At 42.7% G+C, this 27,339-nt stretch overlaps 1 protein-coding gene across 6 annotated transcripts in view; it reads right to left on the bottom strand.

Annotated features, from left to right (window-relative positions):
- Positions 1-4,432: 4,432 nt before the first annotated feature.
- The window catches only part of RBM6 (RNA binding motif protein 6), a 106,989-nt gene continuing 84,082 nt past the window's right edge, over positions 4,433-27,339 (bottom strand). For all 6 annotated transcript variants that reach the window (XM_059160951.1, XM_059160955.1, XM_059160952.1 and 3 more), the window contains 14 exons: positions 20,447-20,507; positions 17,800-18,072; positions 17,259-17,419; positions 15,940-16,037; positions 15,206-15,248; positions 14,990-15,071; positions 14,666-14,751; positions 13,975-14,121; positions 13,113-13,208; positions 11,507-11,767; positions 9,488-9,562; positions 8,464-8,561; positions 5,352-5,481; positions 4,433-4,680 (listed from right to left, as the gene is read on the bottom strand). In XM_059160951.1, coding sequence (XP_059016934.1) covers positions 4,555-4,680; positions 5,352-5,481; positions 8,464-8,561; positions 9,488-9,562; positions 11,507-11,767; positions 13,113-13,208; positions 13,975-14,121; positions 14,666-14,751; positions 14,990-15,071; positions 15,206-15,248; positions 15,940-16,037; positions 17,259-17,419; positions 17,800-18,072; positions 20,447-20,507 — 1,737 coding nt within the window. In that variant the 3' untranslated portion in view covers positions 4,433-4,554. The remainder of the gene's footprint in view (positions 4,681-5,351; positions 5,482-8,463; positions 8,562-9,487; positions 9,563-11,506; positions 11,768-13,112; positions 13,209-13,974; positions 14,122-14,665; positions 14,752-14,989; positions 15,072-15,205; positions 15,249-15,939; positions 16,038-17,258; positions 17,420-17,799; positions 18,073-20,446; positions 20,508-27,339) is intronic.

The raw sequence follows: 27,339 nt of genomic DNA, 5'->3' as shown, positions 1-27,339 counted from the left end.
TCCCCCTACTTGCTCTCACTCACTCATTCTCTCTCAAATAAATAAATAGGGGTGCCTGGCTGGCTCAGTCAGTTAGGCTGAGGCTTTGGCTCAGGTCATGGTCCCTGCTCAGCAGGGAGCCTGCTTCTTCATCTCCCTGATGCTCTGCTTACTTGTGCTATCTCTCTGTCAAATAAATAAAATCTTTAAAAGTAAGTACTTAAAAAATATTTATTCCGAAGTAATCTCCACATTCAACATGTGGCTCAGACCCATAAACCTGAGATCAAAAGTTGCATGCTCCATCCACTGAGCCAGCCAGGCACCCCTGTTTTTTGTTTTGAGTAAAGCCATGTATGTTCAATATTAGGCAAAGTTCTTTAAGGCTGTTTTTCCTAGGAGCGCCTGGGTGGCTCAGTGGGTTAAGCCTCTGCCTTCAGCTCATGTCATGATCTCAGGGTCCTGGGATCGAACCCCGCATCGGGCTCTCTACTCGGTGGAGAGCCTGCTTCCCCCCCTCTCTGTCTGCCTCTCTGCCTACTTATGATCTGTCAAATAAATAAATAAAATCTTAAAAAAAAAAAAGACTGCTTTTCCTAATGTTCTGAGGTTAAAAAAAAAGTTCTCTTAACGAAAGGCTTTTTAAAAAAAAAAGATTTTATTTATTTATTTGACACAGAGAGGGAGATCACAAGTAGGCAGAGAGAGCGGGGGAAGCAGTCTCCCTGCCAAGCAGAGAGCCCAATGCAGGGCTTGATCCCAGGACCCTGAGATCATGACCTGAGCCAAAGGCAGAGGCTTAACCCACTAAGCCACCCAGATGCCCCCGAAATGATCTTTTTTGCCTTATTCTCCCATTTAGCAAAAGGAAAATGCACTTCACATGTTTTGATCTTAGACTGTAAAAATACTACTCCAGAATAAGAAGACTTTCACATGAGAGAACTCTCGTCTATACCAAGAAACTAATTTGTCAGAGCTGAGCTTTGATGAATTGGCAGAGATATGCAATCAAAATTGAATTCAACAAGTATTTTATATAGACCTATGAACAAGGCATTATTCACTCATTTATACAGTACCTACTGTGTTAGCACCTAAGGATACAGTAGTAAAGAAAATTACCCGAGATCTCTGTTCTTATGTAGCTGGCATTCTGATCAAAGCCTCAGGGAACTGCTCAGGGACATGGTAGGGTGACACATTTTTCACATCCATTCCTACTTTCATCAATACCCAAAGTAGTTCCTTAAAAATATATGGAACATTTAAGTCCATATTTTCAACCACAAAATTTCCATTTAAGTGGCAAAATAAAGCTGGAAAACAAAAGTAGGTAAATTAGTTTGAGGTCTGAGCTTAAATACTTTCTTCAGAGAAGATGCTGCCAAAGCTTGCTGTATTGTCTCTCATCACATCAGCAATTGTTCAACGTCCATCTTCCTTAGTAACTAAGTCCTATGGGCACAGAAACCAACACTGATCTTGCTAGAAGCCCCAGTGACAAGTAAAGTGGGTTCTCAAAACATTCATAGAATGACCACTAGGGAACTCAGTGGTGCTTCTGCCGGGGAGCCAATGAACTGGAATTAACTAACTAGTCTATGAAAGAGTCTTCAGTAGTGGAGCATTTGAAGTGTTCCACAGTTTAGGCCCAAACGAGTAATACAAAGTTAGAAGGAAAACCTGGTTTGGCCAGTTAAGGACAAACTTGGATCAGCTTTCTTTCTTTCTTTTTTTTTTTTAACTTTTAAAAGATTTTATTTATTTATTTGACAGACAGATCACAAGTAGGCAGAGAGGCAGGCAGAGAGAGAGAGAGAAGGAAGCAGGCTTCCCGCTGAGCAGAGAACCTGATGTGGGGCTCGATCCCAGGACCCTGGGATCATGACCAGAGCCGAAGGCAGAGGCTTTAACCCACTGAGCCACCTAGGCGCCCCTTGGATCAGCTTTCAAGAAGTATTTTGATGTGCTCATTGATGTACGCAAAAATGAGATGCAGCGGGCGCTACTTGTGATTTCTCTGTGTGTGTCAAATAAATAAAAATATTTAAAAAAAAAAAAAAAAAAAAGAGATGCACCACAGAGGTTCCTGCAGGCCTTCAGACCAGAGGGCTACTGCACTGCATCTGTCTGCAGCCAAGTCATTGGACTTTGTAATGCTGTAATGCTGCACTAGTGGTAGCAAGGCCCAGAGCCTGGGGCATTTTTTTTTTTTTTAAGATTTTATTTATTTATTTGACAAACAGAGATCACAAATAGGCAGAGAGATAGGCAGAGAGAAAGGAGGAAGCAGGTTCCCTGCTGAGCAGAGGAGCATGAGATCATGACCTGAGCTGAAGGCAGAGGCTTACCCCACTGAGCCACCCAGGAGCCCTGAACCTGGGGCTCTTAATCCCTAAGCCAGTTCGTTCCTGATTTTGTTTTTCCTTTGGGAGGGGTAAAGACTTAATAAAGAAGAAAGGATTATATTTGGAGACAGCATGGCAAACAATTTAACTTCACATATATTCTTGTTTCTAGAAATGTTTTCTTCTTGGTATATACCTACCTCTCCTTACAACTCTCACCCCTCACTGCCCATCCCCCTCAAATGGTAATACCTCCATACTATTTTTACAGAGCTGTCCTTGGTTCTGCTTTATGCAACCAGATTACGCCCTTAGACCTATGGGTCAATTCTAGCCTGCAACCTGTTTTTGTAAATAAAGTTTTATTCGAATTCAGCAACAATCACTTGTCTATGTATCGCTGCTACTGTCTATCAATGTGGCTGTGCTCTCACTACAATAACAGGGCTGAAGAGTTTCAACAGAGATCATCTGACCAGCGAAGTATAAAATACTGACTCTGGCCCTTGATGGGCAAGCTATTTATTTATTTATTTAAAGATTTTATTTATTAGACAGAGAGAGAGATCACAGGTAGGCAGAGAGACAGGTGGTAGGGGGGAGCAGGCTCCTCGCCTAGCAGAGAGCCCGTTGCGGGGCTCGATCCCAGGACCCTTGATGGGTAAGTTATTTATTTATTTATTTATTTATTTAAAGATTTTATTTATTAGAGAGAGAGATCACAAGTAGGCAGAGAGACAGGTGGTAGGGCGGAGCAGGCTCCTCGCCTAGCAGAGAGCCCGTTGCGGGGCTCGATCCCAGGACCCTGAGATCATGACCTGAGCTGAAAGCAGAGGCTTAAACTATTGAGCCACCCAGGCGCCCCAGCTTTTTATTTTTTAATTTAAAATAAAGATTTTAGGTTTGTTTATTTGACAGAGAGAGAGAGAGAGAGCACAAGCAGGGGGAGTGGGAGAGGGACAAGCAGGCTCCCCACTAAGCAGAAAGCCCAACAAGGGGCTTGATCCCAGGACCCTGGGAAGGCAGACACTTAACCCACTGAGCCACCCAGGTGTCCCACCTTGTTGGGTAAGTTTACAAACTCCCACCTTGTACCATCAACATACTCTTCTAAACCGGCAGTTCTCTTCCTAAAAAATATTCCTCCGGAGACATCTGAAAAGTGCAACTCTTAGTACTATAATATGTTATCTGGAGGAATTATTTTTTAAGTTTTAAAGATTTATTTATTTGAGAGCAAGGGAGTGAGTGCAAGCTGGGGACGGGGAAAGAGAGAATCCCCAAGCGGACTCTCCATCAATCGCAGAGCCTGATGCAGGGCTTGACCTCGGGACCCTGGGATCATGACCTGAGCTGAAACCAAGAGCTGGCCGCTTAACTGATTGAGCCACCCACGCACCCTACTTTTTAAAGTTTTAATAGATTCATAGGATATTGTACTTTTAACTTCAAAGAATAAAAAAAAAAAAAATTTAAAAACAACCCTCTCTTTTAAAGCAAATCCAGTGAAATGGTATGAGTGATATGGTAGAAAATTAAGAAAGATTTGAAAGAGGGTGTCCAAAGACACCTCTCTGGAGAATTTCAGCCAAGGAGGGAAGGAAAACCTGGGGTAGTGGCTAGAGGGGAGTAATAATTCTTACTATGCCAACTCATTGTGGTGATCATAATATGTGACACATTAAGCACCCAGCAGGCACCTAGAAAAAGAGCTATCACACTGCTTCCCCCACCCCCACCAACAATAGGGAAGTCAGAAGACGACTTCAAAGGTCTAATCAGTAGTAAACCAACATACGGAAATATATTCACTTTCAGCAGTTATCAAAGAAATAAAAGCAAGCAATAATGGGATACAGTTTTCATTAACTAGATCAGGAAAATAATTTTTAAAATCTGAAAGTACTCACATAAGCTAGAGTTCAAAGGTCACCGCAACACATCCACTCATACTGACAGCAGGTGGTGTCTCAGGGCTCATGGTAGCACTTGCTGCCATTTCAGTGCCACCTCAAATGGGTAGCACCAACGTGCTCTCTCCCTCCTACCATACACCCCACCCTCACCCACCTGTGGGAGAAAAATATAACCACCAAAAAAAATCACATTGAAAAAAAGTTTATTTAAAAAAGTTCTAGCAGCAAGAACAGTAACAAAACAAAAGGAGAGACGGACAAACAAAACAAGAAGGAGGTTGTGTTCTGTGGGGACTTGTCTCCATTCTTTAATCTAGTTCTTTATACCGAGCAAACATGACTCTTCGCACAGCATCTCGGTAAGTCTCGTTGGACTGTCTCTTGTTGGTTCTTCCTGGAGCCCCCACACTGGGCCCCCTCATCCGGCCTTCAGTCTGTAACACAAAGACAAACAATGAAGTGGGCTCTATCAATTAATAAGCCTCAGGTCTGGCCTTTGATTACAAGTATTTCTGGACCAGTAAGGATCAGGATTTGGGGGAATTTTTTAGAATGTTTAATTAATAAACAAAACCCAAGATGAATAAGGAGGGTGGTGATGCCATGACTTCAGGATACGGGATTTAATACCAGACATGAGAAGCCAGTCTCCTGCAGTTGGCATGTTCAGAGGGGGACCAAGCCAACATAAAATGGGCAACGTTCCCTCTCAAAACCTTTGCTCTCTTCTGTTCCTGACCTAAGTGAGGCAGAGCCCTTTATGAGAACCAGGACTAACCTCGTCCTCCTCATATTTTAGTTATTTCAGTTCCTCAGATGATGATGCCTCTCAGATGCTTTTGTTCCTTTTACTGCAGGTTCCCTGGTTTTTGTCACCAAATGATTTGCCAGTTTCAAATTGCCTGATTCCTGTAATACCCCACCTTTTACTCCGTGCAAGAGTAAGAGGAGCCCCATTTCCACTTTTCTCCTTCTCCCACAGCCAACCAAAATTACAAGGGCCCAGAATACCCATCTATCATCCAGTAATCAAGACTGACTGAAAGAGAGAACGTTAAGTACATTCCAGGTTCAGGCCACCCCCAAAAGACGGAAACCATTTCACCTCCTCTGCTGAAGCCAATCCGGGATGGCCATACCCGAGGCCCGCCCCCTTCCTCCAGCCAGCGGTCTGCTGGACACAGCCTCCTTTGTTGCTACTGTCGATTCCTTCTTTACCAACAGGTTTGCGATCACTGCGAAAGGAGCAGATGTACTTACATACCATCACTTTCAAAGTGACCCTAATAAAAACCTCTGTTGTCTGATTCACATTTGCTTCCTCTGAAGTGTATTAGGGAATACTTCTGAGTGCCTGCTATCTATGCAACAGGCTTTGGGCTTCGGGATACAGAGATGCCCAAGACCCATCCCTATTCATGGGGAAGGACATGAAAAGGATAACTCAGCCAGGGATGTGGGATCAGGAGACATCTATGGAAATACATCAGAGAAGACACAAGCTCTGAAGGAGCATCACCAACAATGACGAATTCCAACAAGAGGGCACATCCGAACTGACTAAAAAGTATGAGAGGAAAGGAGGCCATAAATAAGAAGTTAGAGAATACAATTTGTCTAGGAGAGGAATTGTAGGAACTGACAAAGGCTTCTTGGGCTAGACTGGAAAGCCTCGAAACTTCACGCTAAATCATGATTCTGGACTTCATTCTTTGGGACAAAAAAACCCCTGGACTCCAGGCCTCCTTCTTAGCAAGGTATGCCCTCACAAAAAGGTAAGTTTTAGGAGATTTCTGTTCACAAAATGGTTTTGGTGCCAGGGTAGAGAGTACACTAGAGGTTGAAGAAAAGAGACGGAGAATAAAGAGTCCAATTTGGAGGTGAGCTAGAATGGGGGAAAAAGCTTAATTAGGGACGTGGCCAGTAACGATAAAGGGGAAAAAGCGGGAAGACTGGGTCAGACCAGGCAGGCCATGATGCAGTGATGTCACTACTCTGAAAGAGGATCACACAGCAGGTTTAGCAGGACTGGAACTGAATATGATATGGAATATAATACTGAGTTATTGCTTAGAGTGAGGAGCCTAAGAGGTCTCCACAAGGACATTCCCAGGAGGTAAACTGAAATAGTAATTTTGCACTCAGAAAACCAAACTGCCTTGGAATGGAGTCATAGGGACCTGTTAGCTTGTTAGTGATGACTGTGGCCTTGGGTCTAGGCCAAGAGGTAGAACAACAAGAATTAAAGAGCACCGAGGGCAGAGTCCTGGAGAATATCTGGAATTGCCCAGAAAACTAAGAGAAGCATGGGAGAAGACTAAGAAGGAAGGGAACCAGCAGAATGTGTGTGATGGGTGCCAAGAATACAGAAGGGTATCTTTCTGCACCCAGCCCAGCTCACTCAGGGCTAAGGTGTCCTTCCTCCTTAATGACTCCTTTACCTTTGGCTTAGCCCAGTATATTTCGAATTGCAGAGAATGACCTAGTAGGATATTACATTGTTTAAGTGGTCCTTCCTTAGCACTTCTTAAGAATGCACCTGGGTGGCTCAGTGGGTTAAGCCTCTGCCTTCGGCTCAGGTCATGATCCCAGGGTCCTGGGATGGAGCCCCTCATTGGGCTCTCTGCTCGGCAGGGAGCCTTCCTTCCTTTCTCTCTCTGCCTGCCTATTTACCTATTTGTGATCTCTGTCAAATAAAGAAATAAAATCTTAAAAAAAGAAAGAAAGAAAGAAAAAAGAATGCAAACAGGGCACTTGGCTCAGTTGGTTGAGTGTCCAGCTCTTGTTTGGCTCAAGTCATGATCTCAGGGTTGTGGGATAAAGCCCCACGTCAAGCTCCATGATCAGCAGGGAGTCTGCTTGAGATTCTCTCTCCCTCTGCTCACGTGTGTGCATTCTCACTCTATCTCAAAATAAACAAATCTTAAAAAGTCACTCATCCTGGAGTGGCTGGGTGGCTCAGTGGGTTGGGTCGCTGCCTTCGGCTCGGGTCACGATCTTGGGGTCCTGGGATCGAGCCCTGCATCGGACTCTCTGCTCAGCAGGGAGGCTGCTTCCCACTCTCTCTGCCTGCCTCTCTGCCTACTTGTGATCTATCTCTCCCCCAGTCAAATAAATAATAAAATAAATAAAATCTTAAAAACAAACAAAAACAAAAAACACTCATCCTTAAAAAAAAAATGCAAATAGGAAAAGCTAGAATAAAAATACCAGAGCTTATCATATTCAGTAAATAAGTATTTTTCATGAAGATCTCTTTTTGGTACTTACACACACATGATTATTGGGCCATGATTAAAAAATAATCTTACTGTGGGCAGTGAGCAAGTAAGTTGGGATGCTAGAGCCCCAGACCCCATCAACCCTCCTTTGGGGCCTTTCTCCATCAATGATCTCCCCCATCCCCAAAGGCATAATTTACCCTGGCTATTAGCTGCTCTTTTGCTTACCAACATACAGACCTGTTCAAGTCTCATCAGATCAGCACCCTCCTTAAAATCATTTCATAACCTCCTGCTGCCCTAAGACAAAGTCTTAGCACGATATTCACGGAGTATGAACTTCCTGAGCTGGCCTCCATCAGGCTACTTATAATTTTTCAAATGCATCCTATGACTCCTCTCTCTCTCATCCACGACGTATGTGGTTTGCTCCAACTGAAATGACCTTTCCTTCTCCACTGGAATTGTCTGCTCTATGAGACACAGCATCACCTGAACCTTCCTTATTCTTATAGGTCTTGTCCACCTGAGTATTCCTTGCACTTAGTGCAGTGCCTAGACACGATGGGTTATCAACAAATTCTATCTAACTCTGCTGGGCTCCCCACCCTGACCTGACTAGAAATAAGCACAGGAATCTAGAGATAATATAGGTCTATCAGCAGCCAACCATTCATTTCAGCACCTACGTGTGAGGACGGAGGTTCCCTAGAGAAAAAGCCTGAAAGAATGACATTATCAGGTCCACAGGAGGTACAGCATTACTGATGAGGAGAGAAGGAGAGCAGCTAAACAGCCAGCCAAACACATATATTCCCTGAGTGAAGCTGGGTGGTCAGAGGTTGGAGTGAACCTCATACTCAAGGAGTTCAGAAAGAACCTGCTCCTGCTGACTTCAGTTATCCCTGAGAGAGAAAAAAGCAGTGCAGCTGGAGAAGAAGATGGTTTCACCATTAGGCCTTGAGGCTTAGGCTGAATGAAAAGTTCCTGGCTTACCTGTCAGTTTCCCTGGAGTATTTAATTCGTTTCCTTTCTGGAGAGTCAAAAGATTGGACCTTTTCCCTGCGATCACTTCCTCTTTCTTTAAACCTTCCCTGTTGGTAAGCAGAAGAAAAGACCTGAAATTTCCATTTAAGGGAGCTGAAATAGTGGGGAAAATTCGCTTTATTCCTTATAGTCCTTCTAAAGAGAAGGGGGTTCAACGGTTAACTCCTGGAATCTCTTGCTCCTTCACATACTCTTCTTGAGAAAGCAGTGGCTTCTCTGACTGGTAAATTTGAGAAGAATGAACTGGTGTGCTTGTCCTACAGCTGTGTTTACCTTGTCTAAGGAGGTGCTCTCCAGTAGGCCTCCAGGGAGGATTCCTACCCATCACATAAGATCTGGCCTGGGCAGTGAAGCTTGTGGCTATCTGTAGGGGAGTCTGCCTAATTATGTGATCCAGGTAACAAGTCCATTTGGCTCTACGCTAAACTGCTTCTTCTAACTTAGCCTCTGATAGTAAAAAAAGGTATTTTAGCAGCCCTACCTTCACTGATTTTAAAAGCTGGGCAGGAAAGAAAAATGCTATTTGTTTGACCTGTTTGGAGACTTTAAACTACCACCCTTTTAAAATATATATATCAGGGGTGCCTGGGTGACTCAGTGGGTTAAGCCTCTGCCTTCGGCTCAGGTCATGTCTCAGGGTCCTGGGATTGAGCCCCGCATCAGGCTCTCTCCTTGCCAGGGAGCCTGCTTCCTCCTCTCTGTTTCTGCCTGCCTCTCTAACTACTTGTGCTCTCTGTCAAATAAATAAATAAAATCTTTAAAAAAAATATATATATATATATATCAATTTTATTAAAGTATAATTTTATAAACAATTAAGTGCACCCATTATAATGTAGTTTGATGGGTTTTGATAAATGTATACACCATCTTTTAGGTCCTCTTCACTCTCTGTCTTCAGTACAGCCTACAAATTCCACACCAGAGAGTAAAGAGTTGAGGTCAAGGGAGTTAATAGGTCATCAAAACTTACCTCCTGTTCTCTCCTTTCCAGATAGGCTAGCTCCTGCTCAGATTGTTTTATCTTCCGATGGATTTCCAGGTTTTGCTGAGAAGATAGAAAGTTCTAGGAGTACAGGTCTAGAAAAAGTGGTCCTAGAAAATGCCTCTAGGTCTTTCCCAATAGCTACTTTAGGACTGTGGCTTCTTTCACTGACCAACTCTCCTGAGTGATCACTGTACCCTGCAATCAACAATTCCTAACCAGACTGGCTTTAGGCTCTCCAGTAGGAACCCAAGTTGTAATGCTGGCTTGTCACACAGATTAGTTACATGGTGTGGTACAAGAGAGACCTTCATTCTACTTCTCTCCAAATGCAGAAAACAGGGGCACCTGGGTGCCCCAGTCAGTTAACTGTCTGACTCTTGATTTCAGCTTAGGTCATCTCAGGGTCATGAGATTAAGTCCCGAATCAGGCTCTGTGCTCAGGAGGGAGTCTGCTTGAGATTCTCTCCCTTTGCCCCTCCTGCCTCCATAGCCCACCCTGTACTCTGTCTCTCAAATAAATAAAAACTTTTTAAAAAAATGCAGAAAACACAAAACTGGTTTATAGGTTTTTATCTAAAGAAAAAATTGTGAGAGAGGGGAATCTGAGCACTTCAGTGGAGAAAACTGAATGCCCACATGATTTTCCTACTACCACCATCACTACCACCACCACCACTCACCATCCTCGAACACTATCCTCTTTTTCAAGCATCCAGAAAAAATGAAAAGGAGAACCCAAGGTGCTAAAAGAACAAAAAGACTGCTTGGAGAGTCCTGTGTTCTTTAAGGGTCCCACACTTCTCGAACATGGCTCTACTACACAATACTCTCCAACATATGTAAGAAACTTAAGGGGTCCAGTACAGTATGGATGGGGATTCTTTGCACTGCATCACTGCAAGGAAAGGAAAAAAGTACTACAGTCCACTTTCCACTATCCCAGAGTCAGTTCAATTCGTGGATTCACCAGATTTCTGGCTCCTCTTTCCTGACATCAGCCATTTATTAGCATTTTCATCAGAGAGCTGAAATCTATTATTATTTAATTTTATATATCCTTTAACTTTTTTTTTCATTTAATTTTTTTAAAAGTAAGCTCTACACCCAATGTGGGGCTTGAACTCACAACCCCAAGATCAAGAGTCACATGCTCTACAGACTGGGGAAGCCAGCATCCCTAAAGAGCTGAAATTTGAATGTGTCAGTTTCATGACTGAGAATTCGAGGTCAAAGGGACCTGGGAGGTAATCTGTTGCAGGGATTGTGAGGAACTTCTCAGACCCCTAGAAACTCTGCAGAGCCTCCACAGAGGCAGCTAGGAGAAAAGGGGGGCCTATTACCAAAAGCAGAGCTTCTCAGCTTTTAGCTACATAAGACTTTGGACTTTATATTGAAGGAAAGTCTAAATCTGATTTCCTCACCCGCTCTAGCAACATCTGCTAGAGAAGGAGTGTGAAATAAATCACCCTAGACTGAGAACAAGAGTCTATCTAGGGGTTTTATTTGTCCAGAATTTGGCTCTCTGGCCAGTACATCTGAGCGGGAAGATGCAGGGGAGGGCCAGTGTGTGTCAGGTTAACTCTCTAACAGCAGACGTTGTGCCCCTGCTTACAGCAATGACTCACCACATGAAGAGATGGCAGAATGTGACCCACCTTTGGGAAAACTGCACAGTATCAGAACTAGACAGAACCAGAGGAAGCCATCAAATACCACAGGAGAGAAGAGGCTTATCTGAAGTCCAATTGTTAGGTTAATAGAAGAGCTATGATGAGAACTCAGCAAACAAGCCTCCGACTTGATGACTCCCTCCCCTCCTGTCTTCAGCACAGCCCCGGAGTCTGGGGCTCAAGCCCCAGCCATGCTGCCTGCCAAGGTTTCTGAAGGTGTGCACAGCCTTAATGCAAAGCAACTCCTGACAAAAGGTGGAGGAACAATTCATTGGACTGTAATACATGATGGTAAGAGGCCAACGTTTGAAAGGTCAGGGCCGCTACCCCATACCTTGTGCAGGTCTGAGAGCTGCTGGTGTTTGATCAGAACTTCTTTGTTGGGAAATTGCCTTCTGCAGAGCAGACAAGCCAGTTTATTCCAGTCAGTGAGTTTATCTTCTTCGTTCTCCTTCTTGGTCAGCTCCTCCCTCTGTTGGGGCTGGGCTGTGCGGGGCTGTGGAGGAGGCGTCTGCTCCTCCTCTTCTTCCTCCTCATAGTCACTGTCTCCTCCATATTCACCCAGGAGGCCGATGAGTGGGTTTACCACCTTAGGCTGAAGGGAGAAGGCCAGAGATTAACACCAACCTCAACCTATACTGTGGGGCCTGTTTTCTGGATATTCCAATATGGGTATCTCATTTCTTGTCTTTTAGTTTGAATAGTGAACTGGGCTTAAAATGATGATTAATGGGGCGCCTGGGTGGCTCAGTGGGTTAAGCCGCTGCCTTCGGCTCAGGTCATGATCTCAGGGTCCTGGGATCGAGTCCCGCATCGGGCTCTCTGCTCAGCAGGGAGCCTGCTTCCCTTCCTCTCTCTCTGCCTGCCTCTCCATCTACTTGTGATTTCTCTCTGTCAAATAAATAAATAAAATCTTAAAAAAAAAAAAAAAAAAAAAAAAAAAAAAAATGATGATTAATGATTAAAATGATGATTAATGACCACACTGCTCATTTCCCTCATGGAAGCAACATATTCAAGCTTGACTTTTCTTCTGGATTGCTCAGATAAAACCAGAAAGATTCCCTCAGAAGTGACTCTAGCAACAGAACAGTGAAGAGAAAGAAGGGAAAGGAGAACTGACATGGAGGCAGGGAGAGTTAAGAAGTTACAGGTTACAAAGAGGAAGAGAAAGCAGCAATCCCTCAGGTTACCGTAACCCAGGAGAAAAGGAAAGATAAAATTTATGAAGGGCAACAGTAACCCCTACAGCAAAAGGGATTTAGGAGGTGGACTGAAAGCAAATGAAGAATAAGCTCTCAGGTAGACACTGAGCTCCTGAGCAAGGCAAAGGCATGGCCAGGACTGATGCTACAATGAATTAAACTAATAATGGGACACGGGAAGAGTATTTATCAGTAATTTATAGGACTGTGAAATAATGATGCATGGTCATGGGCTTGTGATCAATCGAAATAAAAAATAAAGCATGATCACTATTGCTACATATTTACATTTAATCAGAATCAGATTAGAGGAGACCATCACTTTAATGCATCTAAAAAACGGGTACTAATTTTAGCATCATTCACTTTGGCCAGACAGGTAAACCATAAAAACGACCACACATGCACTCCACACCTGAGCTTCGTACACAGCACCAAAAGGCAGGAAAAATTGGGGCCAGGAAAACAGATCTTTTAGAAGTATTAACAAGACCAAGATTATAACTTAAAAAGAGCCAGACATTCCCTTGTCTGATGGGAATGGTGCAGGGTGTCTATTAGCAGACAGGAACATTTATCTCATGCTCATACTCAAGGGAAGTCCTTGTTTGTCCAGTAGAGAGAACAAAAGGACCAACACCCAAGTGAAACATCAGTCTTTGAACTTCCCTTCCCATTTAGAACCAACCCGATCCCCAGCTCCAGCCCCAGCCCTGAGTGTTGGCTTAGCCTTACTGGTGGAGGACTTTCTTCCTTCTTCACAGTGGGAGGCAGGGGCTTCTTAAAGACGTCCTCTGGGGGGGCTGTCCCCTCAGTGGCATTTTCCTGAAACTGATTAAACCCATAATTCTTATATGATACTCATAAAAAAGCTGGGCTAAGAACCCTGTTGAATTTAATCAGATTTTCCAAAAACTCCTAATTTGTGAAGTATCTGAAATGTTGTTATAATGATTTTAAAATAAAAAGCCTTTGAAAACATAACATTCAGTATATAGTGAGTGATCACTATATGTTAGGCACCAGATGAGACATTTATATGCATTATTGTCCTCAGACTTTACTATAACCCTCCCAGATAGGCATTAATACCCTTATTTTACAAAGGATTGGGAATACGGTTGGGAAGTTTCCTTTGCTTCTGTGCACTCTCTTTCCTGACGAGTAAATAAAATCTTAAAAAAAAAAAAAGAGCAAGTGGCAAAAGCTGAAACCAAATATTATAAATAATTATAAATAATTAAGTATTATAGAACTATGGAAAAACTACTTAAGAGCAAATATAAACAGAGCAGAGAATACAGAATGGTAACCTCTGCTACAATTACAACTACAGTAATGTGTATACAGAGTCAAGCACTGAAGAGGGGGTGTAGGAAAGTGAAACTACGTGGAGCCCAGGCGTTAGGGTTTAGCTGAGTCACTTTGTTCTGCCATCCACAGTTTTTGCCTTTGTGAAGGAGTGACCAACAGCTGTAAGATGCAAGGGGATTGTCTGCTTTTTTGGTAACTTCACACCTCAACCCTAGATCTCCTTTATAATGCCTTTATTTGAATCTGTAACTGTCTGGTAAAGAAGATTCCCAAGTCCTCTTACCCTTGTCACTCCTCGGTCTTTTTTCTCCTTTCCATCTCTTTTAGATGCTTCCTTCTTACTACTTGACTTTCCTTGACTGGTGGACTTCTTTTCCTTGATCTCTTCTTCTTCAGGTGATCCAGGGTCCTGGGGCACATAGACTTCTTGCTGCAATTTAGTTAGAAACTGTTAAGTCTGCAGAATATCTCACTTCCCCAGTTAATTCTAGGTCTAAGGAACAAGTTCCCTTCTGGGAGAAAGAACAGCTCTCTCCCTCACAAGCCTAAGAAGAGACCGCATCAAACAATCTTGAAACACACTCCAGGGGCTAGGACCTATCCAGACCACTCACTGTCCATTTTTCCAAGAGCAGCACTATTCTTACCTATAATGCCACAAAGCACTGATTTTCTCTATAGGCAACAGTTAACACAAAGGTCACCATCTGTAAATCCTGAATGAACACAACTCAGTAAATACAACTCAATATACGATGTGGACTTCAAAAAACACCAGGCTAGACATGAGATACAGACAGTGTAACAGCAGCTGCCAGAAACAGAGAAGTACTTAAACTTCCATGAGATTTAAACTTTTCCACTTTTCATGTAATAAGCAACCAAAAATCCAGGGAATAAAATCTTCAAACCAACAAATTATAGGTACTTTTCTCAAAAGAATCACTGATAAAGTAAACAAACCAAAAACTCACCTGGGTGTTTGGGTCATAGTAAGTTCCTGCCAAAGGGTCATAATAGTAGCCAGTAGCAGAATCATATATGTAGCAGTCAGATGATGCTAGCGGGAATAAAACCAGAGCCAATGTTAGTCCCTGTCCAGTGGAGCCCTGCTGTGGGACTGAGAACAACCCAAGCACGGGGACAGCCAACCCACACAGGTACAGAACGTGCAGACGGTGCTCTCTGAATAAGCATCCCCAGTTAATGGTATTTCTTGCTAACTCTGTGACCACAAAGATCTCAATTAATGAGCAGTCAAGTCAAAAAGAGCAACAAAAATAAAACAAGTGACTCACACTGTTGTCCTTGTCGATTTGTATCTGAAGCCCAGTCTGAATTTCTGCCTCCTCCTCTCCTGTCTCGGAAATACTTTTTACCCTATCACAGAAAGGCTAGTTAAAATTATGGAACTTCTGATAGCCCTTACCAGTCACCCGCTGGAGAAAATTCAAGATGACTCTTCCAGTCACTTGAGGATTTTGACAGAGCACTCCCCAGCTGCTGAAGCCTACCTGATAGTAGTGCATGTGGTCAGAATGGTCCCCAGAATCATTTCTGCAACAAATAACACAACACATCTTGAGTCTGCTACAAAAAGCCATTTGAGAATTGCTAACCCTATGGATTTGCCAAGAAACTAACTTTTGCCCATTCTGCAGGGAAAGAAATGGATCCAGAGCAAGCAGGCCCGGCAGTACAGAGATTCCTCCTACACAGCTGCTGCTGGAGCAGAACAGCAAACGAGCTGAGGTGCCAGAGCATGATCTGCCCCATCCTCCAAGGCTGCCTCTCTGATACAGCCGCTTCCCAGTGACCACTCCTAAGTCAAGGTAAGTATAAGAATGAAGGGGAATCAGATTTCCTGGTACCATGGAGGCATGAACAGGGTCAGGGGAGTGTGGAGTCAGGACAGCATTTTCTTAGGATTCCAAGGGGCAAGGATGTATCGAGATTCTTCTCCACATCCAAGATTGTATCATTTGGAACCCAAAGATACCAGGCAGTGAAGAGGGAAGGCACTAAAGTACCTAGTACTGCTATTTCAGGAAAAAACAAACAAACAAAAACAAAAACAAAAGACAACTAGAGTCAGAATAAGCCAAGCTACAGAAAAAGAAAACATGTACACATATCTGAAGAAATCCACACGGGAAGGTACCATGTCTTACTATCTCTACCTTTTAGGAGTTGCCTCCCAAGAACTTGAGTAGGGGACTCACAAAGGAGCCCCACTCCTCCGCCTTACCTTCGTTTTCCGGTGGCCAAGTTTACAGCTACCATCTTCCCATCAATACTAAATGGTGGATCAAGGTTCTGCAAGATCTTCACTACACGAAGAGCTTCCTGGGAAACCAAAGACAAATTGCAGCACAAAGAGAGAAAAGGCCATGTCCTTTGAAAGAGAACTAAACGTGGATTTTCCTTCTCAAAAGAAAAATTTACTGAACATTATGTTCTGGCTATAATTATAATAGTAAGAGCAAACTGGCAAAAATAGGCAACTCCAGAGGAAGGGCTGATCAGAATAGTGATCACAGTAGACATCAGTTTCTGGTACTGATATCAGAAATTCAAATCCTCTTCTTTTAGGCTGCAACTCTCACTGCATCAAATATGGTTTACGAAGTCTCTTGTGACTTCTAAACATGAAATCTAAAAAATACCAACGAGGGGCACCTGGGTGGCTCAGTCAATTGCCCACCTGCCCTTTTTTTTTTTTTAATTTTTTAAAAAAGATTTTATTTATTGATTTGATAGATCACAAGTAGACAGAAAGGCAGGCAGAGAGAGGGGGAAGTAGACTCCCCGCTGAGCAGAGAGCCAGATATGGGGCTTGATTCCAGCACCCTGGGATCATGACCTGAGCCAAAGGCAGAGGCTTTAACCCACTGAGCCATCCAGTGCCCCGACCATCTGCCTTTGGTTCAGGTCATGATCCCAGGGTTCTAGGGTCCTGGGATCAAGTCCCCCGTCGGGCTTCCTGCTCAGTGGGGAGGCTGCTTCTCCCTCTGTCTCTGCCACCCCCACCCAAACTCGTGCCCTTTCTCTCTCAAAAAAAAATCTTAAAAAAAATAAAAAAAGAAAAATATCAAGGATTTTCATTACTACTTTCATGTTATTTCCATAGAAAAGGGCCCCACAACTAAAAATTCAAGCCACAGGAATCTCTTAAACAACATTTTAAGGAAAAAGAGAATATGTCCTGTTACCATCAAATATAAAATCATTTATGGCTGAGCAAAACAAATTTAAGAAACTAGAAAATTTACTAAAGCTTGCAAGGTTCAGTACACAGATTCTTCACAAGTAACTAAGTTCTCATGTTATTTTAATTGGACATTGTAAATACCAAAAGACAAAACCAAATCTAGAAAAATGCTCAGAGTTCTAACTTTCAAAGGCAGTCCCTTCCTTTGAATGAACATTACACCTAAAGGAAAGAACAAGAGGGTTTTTGATACCAGGTAGCACATGAGAATTCCAATGACAAGGAAGTCCTTTAAACCTTCTTAAGGTTTCTATAGCCAACTGTCCCTTGGCCATTCCAAGGCAGAGGAAACTTACCGCATGGGAGTCGAGATCAATAAAGCCATAAGTGTGGCCCATGGGGCCGGTTCTGTTCTTGATGATACGGACATTGGCAGTAGTAAGGCGGACGTAGGGTTCCAGCACTTCTACTATGACCTCAGGTGGAGTGGAACGATAGATGCGCTTTAGCATAATTGCTGAACGAACCACATACGAATGGGAGGAGCAAGGAAAGAGAGAAAGGTTAATTTTCAAAGCCGCCAGAGCCTGATTGTCCTTTTTTACTGCAGATGCTACTCTGCTCTAGCAAGGCTGATTCTATAAAACATTGCTGGGTCATACACTTCAAACATTTCTTCGTCAATACTAAAATACTAAAATGATGTCTTGCTGTATTTGAATAGCAATTTGCTATTTGGAGGATGCAAGTTCCTCTGACTGGTTACAGCAATGCCTGCAGAAAGCAACAGCCTCCACAATCAGGCTGAACAGTTTTACTAGGGTGTGGGAAACACCTGGTACCTAACCACTAACTGCCGTGGTCACAGGCTGGTTCGTGCCCTGACAAATCACTTACTTTTGCTCTCCCCATCCTGGCGTGTCTCCCCAGACCATGGTTCCTTCTCTCGGTCTCTTCGGAAGGTGAGCCCTTCCCTTCGAGGAGGTAGATACCTTTCTCCTTCTCTCTTTTGATGTCCCAAGCGTGGTTCTTGTCCTTCTTCTCTCTTCTTGGGTTCAGGTTCCTTATCAGCTGACCTTGGGGACTGGTTGGGTTGTTTTTCTGATGGTGCTGGTATGGATGTTTTCTGAGGCTGAGGATAGGTTATTAATTCTTGCTTGGCTTCTGTCACTATAGAAACAGAAACAGAAAGAGAGTCTCCAGCAGGTTTCATCCCAAAAACATTACTGCTGTGATTCCTCCTTACCTGCTACCAAATACTCATGGAATGCTTTTAATAGTCCCAGAAATAGCTACAAAAAATGTCCTTTAATAGATTTTAAGCCAGGCCAATGAGAAAGCACATGAAATAGTTCAAAGAAGCCACTCAAGTATTTAAATTTCATCTTAGGAGTTTTCTACCACTTCTCAAACACTTAAATATAAGAAATCCTTCATGAGATGCTGGGCCTAACTATTTAAACCAATGATAAGAACAGATTTGGGAACAAAATTATCTTTGGTAATTGCCAGAAGTTTGGTAGAAACGTATATCCCAACTAGGAGTCTTCCTTCTTCCAGTGTTATAGTATTAAAACAGCCATCTAAAATTCTGTAAGATCACAGGTGCCCTCTTCTCTGGGGAAGCTAACAGACCTACCTGTGTATAGCTCATTCATTTGCAAAGAATTACAATGAGCAAATGCCCTCCAAAATATAAATGATTCATTTTAAATCTCTTTCTATAGCAGGACAATTTGTCCAATTAATTAGGAACATATTTTTGCAATGAATTCATTCTTGAAGGGTTCACAGGAAGCCAGGCGTTCAAAAAAATACATTCTATAGGACCAATGTAGAGATAACTTAACAGCAGTGATAAGCAACTAGTGAACACCTGCTTTACATGTTTCCAGGTTAAAGCTGTATCAGCCCTCTTAGTGGCAGGGCACCCAAGGGTATTTATAAACCAGCCATTCATTTGTTAGAATATACAGAGAAAGAAGTCCCTCTTCAGGGGAAAAACACACAATTCTGCCTAATCTGAAGTAATGCAAACTAAAAATCTCAGTTATTTACTCACCTTCTCACAAGTTGGGTTGGCTTCTACAGCATCTAGAGCCTTCCTTAAAGATTTTCAGAACCTGTTTCACAGTCCTCACTAGAGAGTAGAATCTCCACTGCAGGCCAAAAGGCTAAGAAACTGTAGACATACTAAGTTCTAAACTTGGAACAAACAGGTCCTTTAAAAGCTACCTGGATCCCTACACTGAACTGTATTTTTTTTTTTTTTAAGATTTTATTTATTTGACAGAGAACACAGTAGGCAGAGAGGTAGGCAGAGAGAGAGAGGATGGGAAGCAGGCCCTGCTAAGCAGAAAGTCCGACGTGGAGCTTGATCCCAGGACCCCGGATCATGACCTGAGCCGAAGGCAGAGGCTTTAACCCACTGAGCCACCCAGGCACCCCACATTGAACTATATTTTATGGTCATGCCCTAGCTTTGAATGTGTATTATCAAAAACAGGGATATGACAGTCATTGCTGGGGCACCTGGGTGGCTTAGGTGGCTCAGCTGGTTGGGCATCTGCCTTGGCTCAGGCCATGATCCCAGAGTCCTGGGCTTGGGCTCCCTGCTGAGCAAGGAGCCTGCCTCTCCCTCTCTCTCTGCTGTTCCCCCTGCTTATGCACTTGCTCTATCTGTCAATATGTAAATTAGTAATCTTCAAAAAAAAAGTCATTGCTATAGGACTGTTGTTACAGATGCCTTTGACAGACTCTTTAAGGTTGCCTATCTAAAGGTTCTCTGGAGAAACTGACTTAAAGTTAAGTGACTGAGAAGCTGGTAGGTTTATTCCTTATAAAAACAACATATACCCAGGATGCCTGGGTGGCTCAGTTGGTTGAGCATCTGCCTTCGGCTCAGCTCATGATCCCAGGGTGCTAGGATCAAGTCCCACATCAGGCTTCTTGCTCAGTGGTAAGCCCGCTTCACCCTCTGCTTGCTGTTCCCCCTGCTTGTACTCTCTCTGACATAATAAATAAAATCTTAAAAATAAATAAAATTAAAAATACAAACAACATATAAATCTGATTATTTTCTCTTGTTCATTTTTTACTGTTACTTTACAAATATTTTTCTGTTGAAGATCCTGAAATGTTTATATAGAGCGTAAATAAGAAAACGATCCTGATAGCAGATGATTCTCAGTAACTACAAAGCAGTAGGGGATAAGGGTCACATGGCTGAATGCCATGGAGATTCTTTTTCAACCTCACATCCTTAAATGTGTTCTAAATAACACTTCTTCTGACCTCTGGTCAGCTGCCCATTTAGTTCCCTCAATGTGAGGATCTGGCAACCCATCGTCTCCTTCCCCTGGTGGAACTGAGATCCAATATCATTCACTAACAGGTAACACGAAGTTAGAGATCGCATCGCACTTCCAAGAGCTTTATAGATCAACTTGTATTTAGGGATGACCACTCTTAAAAGCCAAAAAGAGCATGAGCTTTGTTTTTATCAATACACAAAACTACCACTACCACCTCTACCATCACTCACCTTCTCTTGAGCACTTGCAGAGTGAACATGAAGATCGGTGTCCAGCTACGCTGGCCTTACACTGCATGGGAAAGGGAAAGACTTCAATTTGACCAAAAACATTAAAAAAAATCTTGTGTTTATCCAACACAACATCACCTGCCAAACGTGAAAGAAATAAGCCATATCCCAGATCACCATAAAGCCTAACAAATCTGATGTCTCCCCACTCCTCACAGCTGGCAGGCAGAATGAGGTGAGCTGCTGTTCGACAGCTGCCTTCTAACAGGGCACGTGGATACTAGAGCAATCCCAAATGCCTTTGCTGAGGACACGGATTTCTACAGGAAATAAATTTAACTAAGAAAACTGGACTGTTGGGGCGCGTGGGTGGCTCAGTGGGTTAAAGCCTCTGCCTTCGGCTCAGATCATGATCCCAGGGTTCTGGGATCGAGCCCCACATCGGGCTCTCTGCTCAGCGAGGAGCCTGCTTCCTCCTCTCTCTCTGCCTGCCTTTCTGCCTACTTGTGATCTCTGCCTATCAATAAATAAATAAAATCTTTTAAATTAAAAAAAAAAAAAGAAAACTGGACTGTTAAATGGTTTATACAATACTACTGCCCCAAAGCCACTGCCCCTCACAGTTGCATCCAACATTTGGTCCTGAACTTCAGCCCCATTCAGGCTAAGCTGGAGCTGGTAATTCAACTGCAACGCTCCTTTCTCAAACACTGATTTAAAAAGGGGCAAGGAGGGGCACCTGGGTGGCTCAATCTGTTAAGCATCTGCCTTTGGCTCAAGTCATGATTCCACAGTCCTGGGACGGAATTCCATATCAGGCTCCTTGTTCAGCAGGGAGCCTGCATCTCCCTCTCCCTGCCACTCGCCCTGCTTGTGTTCTCTCTCTGTTAAGTAATTAAAAATTTTTAAAAAAGATTTTATTTATTTATTTATTTGAGAGAGAGACAGTGAGAGAGAGCATGAGCGAGGAGAAGGTCAGAGGGAGAAGCAGACTCCCCATGGAGCTGGGAGCCCGATGCGGGACTCGATCCTGGGACTCCGGGATCACGACCTGAGCCAAAGGCAGCCGTCCAACCAACTGAGCCACCCAGGCGTCCCAGTAATTAAAATTTTTAAACAAACAAATAAATAAGGAGCAAGGAAAGAAGAGGAAGATACGTAAGTAGTGCCTCTGGCAGCTCTTCTGAGGATGTTAAACGGAAAAGGAACATTCATTCACTCAAACAAGGGAAGAGGCACTTTGCAATGTGAATGTAGTTTTTCCTGTCTGAAACTAAGAATAAAAAGGTAAAAGCACACTACCCAATTCCAAAGATGCTAAACATTTGCCAGTGAGCTTCCAAGTAGTAGAGGACAGAACGCTGGCTGGCAGGAAACCAAGGAACAGGAACTGTGAAGATAAGGCTGCTATTGAGTAGGACCTTGTAGGGGGAGTAGGAGGGCATGCGAGATGGAGAACAATGACCACCACAGTTCAGAAGCTAATGAGTAAAGAGCACACACTAGGTACCAGGCCTGTTCCACAAACCATCACCTGAAGTGATTCAGACAACTATTATCTCCTCATTTTGTAGAAGATGAAACTGAGGCCTGGAGAGAGTACTCGAGTAAGGTCATAATCGACTATCTCCTTGGTCCCTTCTCGGTGAGTGGCAGAATCATAGGCACAGCCTTGCCCACTGTCCAGCAACTGTGATGCCTCCCTGCAGGGTGAATGCACTTCTCGCTCCATGGGCAACTCTGGCCGTGTCTCACTTTGGCCAACAGAGTGTGAGTGAACATGGCCTGGCAAAAGCTCTAAGAGCCATTGGCTGGGAGCATGAGCTCTCTCCCTTAGGCAGGGGAATAGCAGTGCCACATTGGGACTGCTCCTTCTAGGTGGGTCCCAGAATGAGAGGTCATAGAGCAAAACAGAAGCAATGACCCATGAAGTATATGTCTGTCCATTTAAATGGACTTAAATTAAGTCTCTGGGATTTGGAAGTTGCTTGTTACTACAAAAGAGTTGTAAATGGTGAAGTCAGGATCCTAACCTTGGTTTAAGTACCATAATGTTCACCTGTTTCTTTTTTTTTTTTTTTAAAGATTTATTTACTTATTTATTTGACAGAGAGAGAGAGAGAGAGAGATAGATAGATAGATAGATAGATCACAAGTAGGCAGGAGGCAGAAAGAGAGGGGGAAGCAGGCTCTCTGCTCAGCAGGCGTCGATCCCAGGACCCTGAGATCATGACCTGAGCTGAAGGCAGGGGCTTAACCTTTCTTTCTTTCTTTTTTTTTTTTTTTTTAATTAATTTATTTATTTGAGGGGGGAAGGGGCGGAGGAGTAGAGGGAAACAGAGAAACTCAAGCAGATTCCTATGCTGAAAGTGGAGCCCGATGCAGGGCTCTATCTCATGACCCCCGAAATCATGACCTGACCTGAAACCAAGAGTCAGATACTTAACCAGCTAAGCCACCCAAACCCCCATGATTTCCAGTATACACAGAGTGCAACCATCACCACAATCTAGCTTTAGAATATTTCTTTTCTTTTTTTTTTTTTAAAGAGTTTATTTGACAGAGCACACAAATAGGCAGAGTCAGGCAGATAGAGAGGTGGAAGCAGGCTCCCTGCTGCGCAGACAGCCTGATGCGGGGCTTGATCCCATGATCCTGGGATCATGACCTGAGCTGAAGGCAGAGGCTTAACCCACAGAGCCACCCAGGCACCCTTAGAAGACTTTCATTGACTTAACAATGAACCTCGTGGAGTCATTTTGCACTTTCACCACCAGTCCCATGGAATAGTGCAATATAAGGTGCTTTGTGTCTGGCATAGTATTTTCAAAGTTTATCCATGTTTTTGCATGTTGCAGCACTTCATCCTTTTATTTATTTTAAAGATTTATTTATTTGAGAGAGAGAGGAAAGAGAGGGTATGTGCGTGTGCACACAAGCAGGAGGGCCAGAGGGAGAGAGAATCTTAAGCAAATTCTGCCCTTAGCAAGGAGCCTGATGCAGGGCTTGATCTCACAAGACAGAGATCATCTACCTGAGCCAAAACAAGAGTCGGAGGCTCAACTGACTGTGCCACTCAGGAGCCTCATTCATTCCTTTTTTTTTTTTAAAGATTTTATTTATTTATTTGACAGGCAGAGATCACAAGTACGTGGAGAGGCAGGCAGAGAGAGAGGAGGAAGCAGGCTCTCTGCTGAGCAGAGAGCCCGATGCGGGGCTCGATCCCAGGACCCCAGGATCATGACCTGAGCCGAAGGCAGAAGCTTTAACCCACTGAGCCACCCAGGTGCCTCTCATTCATTCCTTTTAACTGCCAAATAACATCACTGTAGTGCTGTACTGCATGTTGTTGGTCTATCCATTCATCAGTTGATGGATTTTTTTGTTGTTTCCACTTCCAGGACATTACATATAATACTGCCATAAATATTATATTTTGGCAGCTTCTACATCAGGTCAAAGGTCACATATGCAGGGCTGGTGCACTCCTTCCAAAAAAGTGCAGAAATTACAAGTACCCCTGAGACAGCTAAGCAAGTGGCTTGTCATCTTAGGGGACAATGTAACTAAGCCATTCTGTTCTTTCAAGCAACAGTTTTAGCAATAGCTATGTAATTTTTACATCAGATATCAAAATTTGCTCTCTGCCAGGTAACAGAAAGCAGAGTTTGGGGCACAGGGGTGGCTCAGCTGGTTGAGCATTCAACTCGTGGTTTCAGCTCAGATCATGATCTCTGAGGTACCCCTCTCTCTCTGCCCCTTTCCCTGCTCATATGCTCACTCTCTTGCTCACTCTCTCTTGAAAATAAGTAAATTAACCTTAAAAAAAAAAACTGAGTTCAAAATTGTCTCTTTAATCCTGGCTCCCTCCATCCCTGATTATAAAAGAAACAATACATGTGCTTATAGCTCATACAGAAAGTATAAGAGGGGGGAAATCACCCATAATCTCAAACTGTAGAGGCAATCACTATTAAAATACTAAATGTTATAAAAATCCTAATGGTCTTTTTGTAGAAATGGAAAAGCTAACCCTCAAATTTATATGGAATTGTAAAAGACACTCAATAGCCAAAAGAACTTTAAAAAAGAACAAAGGTGAAAGACATACTTACCAATTTCAAAATTTATGACAGAGCTAAAATAATCAAAACAGCATGGTACTAATGTAAGGATAAAAATATACAACGACAGAATAAAACTGAGTGTCTACAGAAATAAACCTACAGATCTCTGGTCAACTGCTTTCCAACAAGGGAGCAAGACTATTCAATGGGAAAAGAATAGTTAATTCAGCAAATGATTCTGGGACAAGAGGATACACACACGCTGAAGAATGAAGCTGCCCTTTAGCTCATAGCATGAACAAAAATTAACTCAGAACAGATAAAAGCTTTATTTATTTTTTTTTTTTTTTTTTTTTTTTAAGATTTTATTTATTTACTTGAGAGAGAGACAGTGAGAGAGAGCATGAACGAGGAGAAGGTCAGAGAGAGAAGCAGACTCCCCATGGAGCTGGGAGTCCGATGCGGGACTCGATCCCGGGACTCCAGGATCATGACCTGAGCTGAAGGCAGTCGTCCAACCAACTGAGCCACCCAGGCGTCCCCAGATAAAAGCTTTAAATATAAAAGCCCAAACTATAAAATTCTTAGAAGAAAACACAGGGGTAAATCTTCATCACCACGGATTTGGCAATTGTTTCCTGACACCAAAGGTATAAGCAACAAAAGAAAACAACAGCTGAATCGGACTTTATCAAAATTAATTTTTGTGCAAAAAACATTGTAAGAAGGCAAAAGACAACATACAGAATGGGAAAAAATAAATGCAAATCACATATCTGATTAGGGATTTATATCCAGAATCCAGTATAAAGAACTCTTACAACTTAACGACAAAAAGACAAATGACCCAATTAAAAACGGGCAAAGTACTTGAATAAACATTTCTCCAAAGAAGATACAAAAGTGGCAATAAATACAAAAAAAGATGCTCAACATCATTAGTTACTATGGAAATGCAAATTAAAATCATGAGATACTATTTTATACCCACTTAGGATAGCTATTACCAAAAAAGGGGCTGGGGTGCCTGGCTGGCTCAGTTGGTAAAGTGTGTCACCCCGATGTTGGGGCTGTGAATTTGAGCCCCACAATGGATGTAAAGATTACTTAAAAATAAAAAAAAATTTTAAAAAAGGGTTGAAATTACAAATGTTGGCAAGGGCATGCATAAAATTGAACTCTCATACGTTGCTGGTGGGAATGTAAAACGGTGCAGCTGCTGTCTCTGGAAAATAGCCTGGTGATTCCTCAAAGAGTTAAAACATAAAAGTACCATATGATTTGACAATGTGTTTTCAGGCAAAAACTTGTACATGAATGGTCACAGCAGTCTTATTCATAACAGACAAGAGGTGGAAACAACCCAAATGTCCATAAAATGACGAATGGATAAACAAAATGTGGTATAGCCATATATTATTATTCATCCATAAAAATGAGTGACATACTGATACACACTACAACATGGACAAACCCTGACTACATGCTTACTGAACAACGGCAGACACAAAAGGTCAAATGTTCTATGACTCCGCTTACATGAAATGTCTAAAACAGGCAAATCCATGGAGATAGAAAGATTAGTGGTTTATTAGGAAATGAGGGAAAGGAGACTAAGGAGTGACTATTCAATAGATATGGGTTTTCTTTTGAAGTGATGAAAAGTTCTAGAACTAGACATGATGGTGGTTGTACCACACTGTGAATGTACTTAATGCCAGTGAATTATGTGTTTTAAAATTGTTAAAATGATAAATTTAATGTTATGTGTATTTTAACACAATTTTTAAATTTTTTTTAAAGGATTTTATTTATTTATTCATGAGAGACACAGAGAGAGAGGAGGGGGAGAAGCAGGCTCCCCACCGAGTAGGGAGCCTGATGTGGGGCTCGATCCCAGGACCTCGGGATCATGACCTGAGCCAAGGGCAGATGCTTAACCAGCTGAGTCACCCAGGCGCCCTAAAAAGTTAAACGTTTTCCTAAAATGACACCATGATATATGAGTGCTTTGACTAATGACAACCACAGCTATATAAATATTTCACTGAGACTAATAAAATGTCAAGCTGAAGTTTTTACTGAGTTTTATCAAGTTCTATAATGAACTTTTAATAAATCATGGTTCAGAAATTTTATAAATTTTTCATAATTATTTCTGAAACTAAGTAGCAGCAATAAAAAATGACAAATTTTATTTTCATGCTCATTTGCAAGCCAGCTGGACTTCCAGTAAGAGTATAGCCTAGGGGCACCTGGGTGGCTCAGTTAAGCATCTGCCTTTAGCTTGGGTCATGATCCCAGGGTCCTGGTACTGACCCCTGTATTGTGCTCCCTGGTCCGCAGTGAGTCTGCTTTTCCCTCGGCAACCCTCCGCCCCCCACCTCATGCTCTCTCTCTCAGATAAATAAAATCTGAAGAGTATATCCTAAAATCTTTAAATATGCCATTCTAGAAGACTATTAGACTTTTTTTTAAAAAAGATTTTATTTATTTATTTGAGAGAGAATGAGTGAGAGAGAGCATGAGAGAGAAGAAGGTCAGAGTGGAGAAGCAGACTCCCCAGGGGGACAGGAGCCCGATGTGGGACTCGATCATGGAAGTCCGGGATCATGACCTGAGCCGAAGGCAGTCACTCAACCACTGAGCCACCCAGGCGCCTGACTATTAGACTTTAAGAGAGGTAAAATGCCATGAAGTTCTATATCCTTGGAAACCTATAATATCCAAAAAGTGTGTACCTCTCATAGATCCAACCTCTCCCAATACTAATTCCTTATAACCACCCTCAGGAAGCATCACCAGGAAGAGGCTGTAAGTCAATGC

This window comes from Mustela lutreola, chromosome 2, assembly GCF_030435805.1.
Source record: "Mustela lutreola isolate mMusLut2 chromosome 2, mMusLut2.pri, whole genome shotgun sequence".
Lineage (NCBI taxonomy): Eukaryota > Metazoa > Chordata > Mammalia > Carnivora > Mustelidae > Mustela > Mustela lutreola.
Note: the sequence above shows the minus strand (reverse complement) of the source record. Positions and strands in the feature narration are given on the sequence as shown.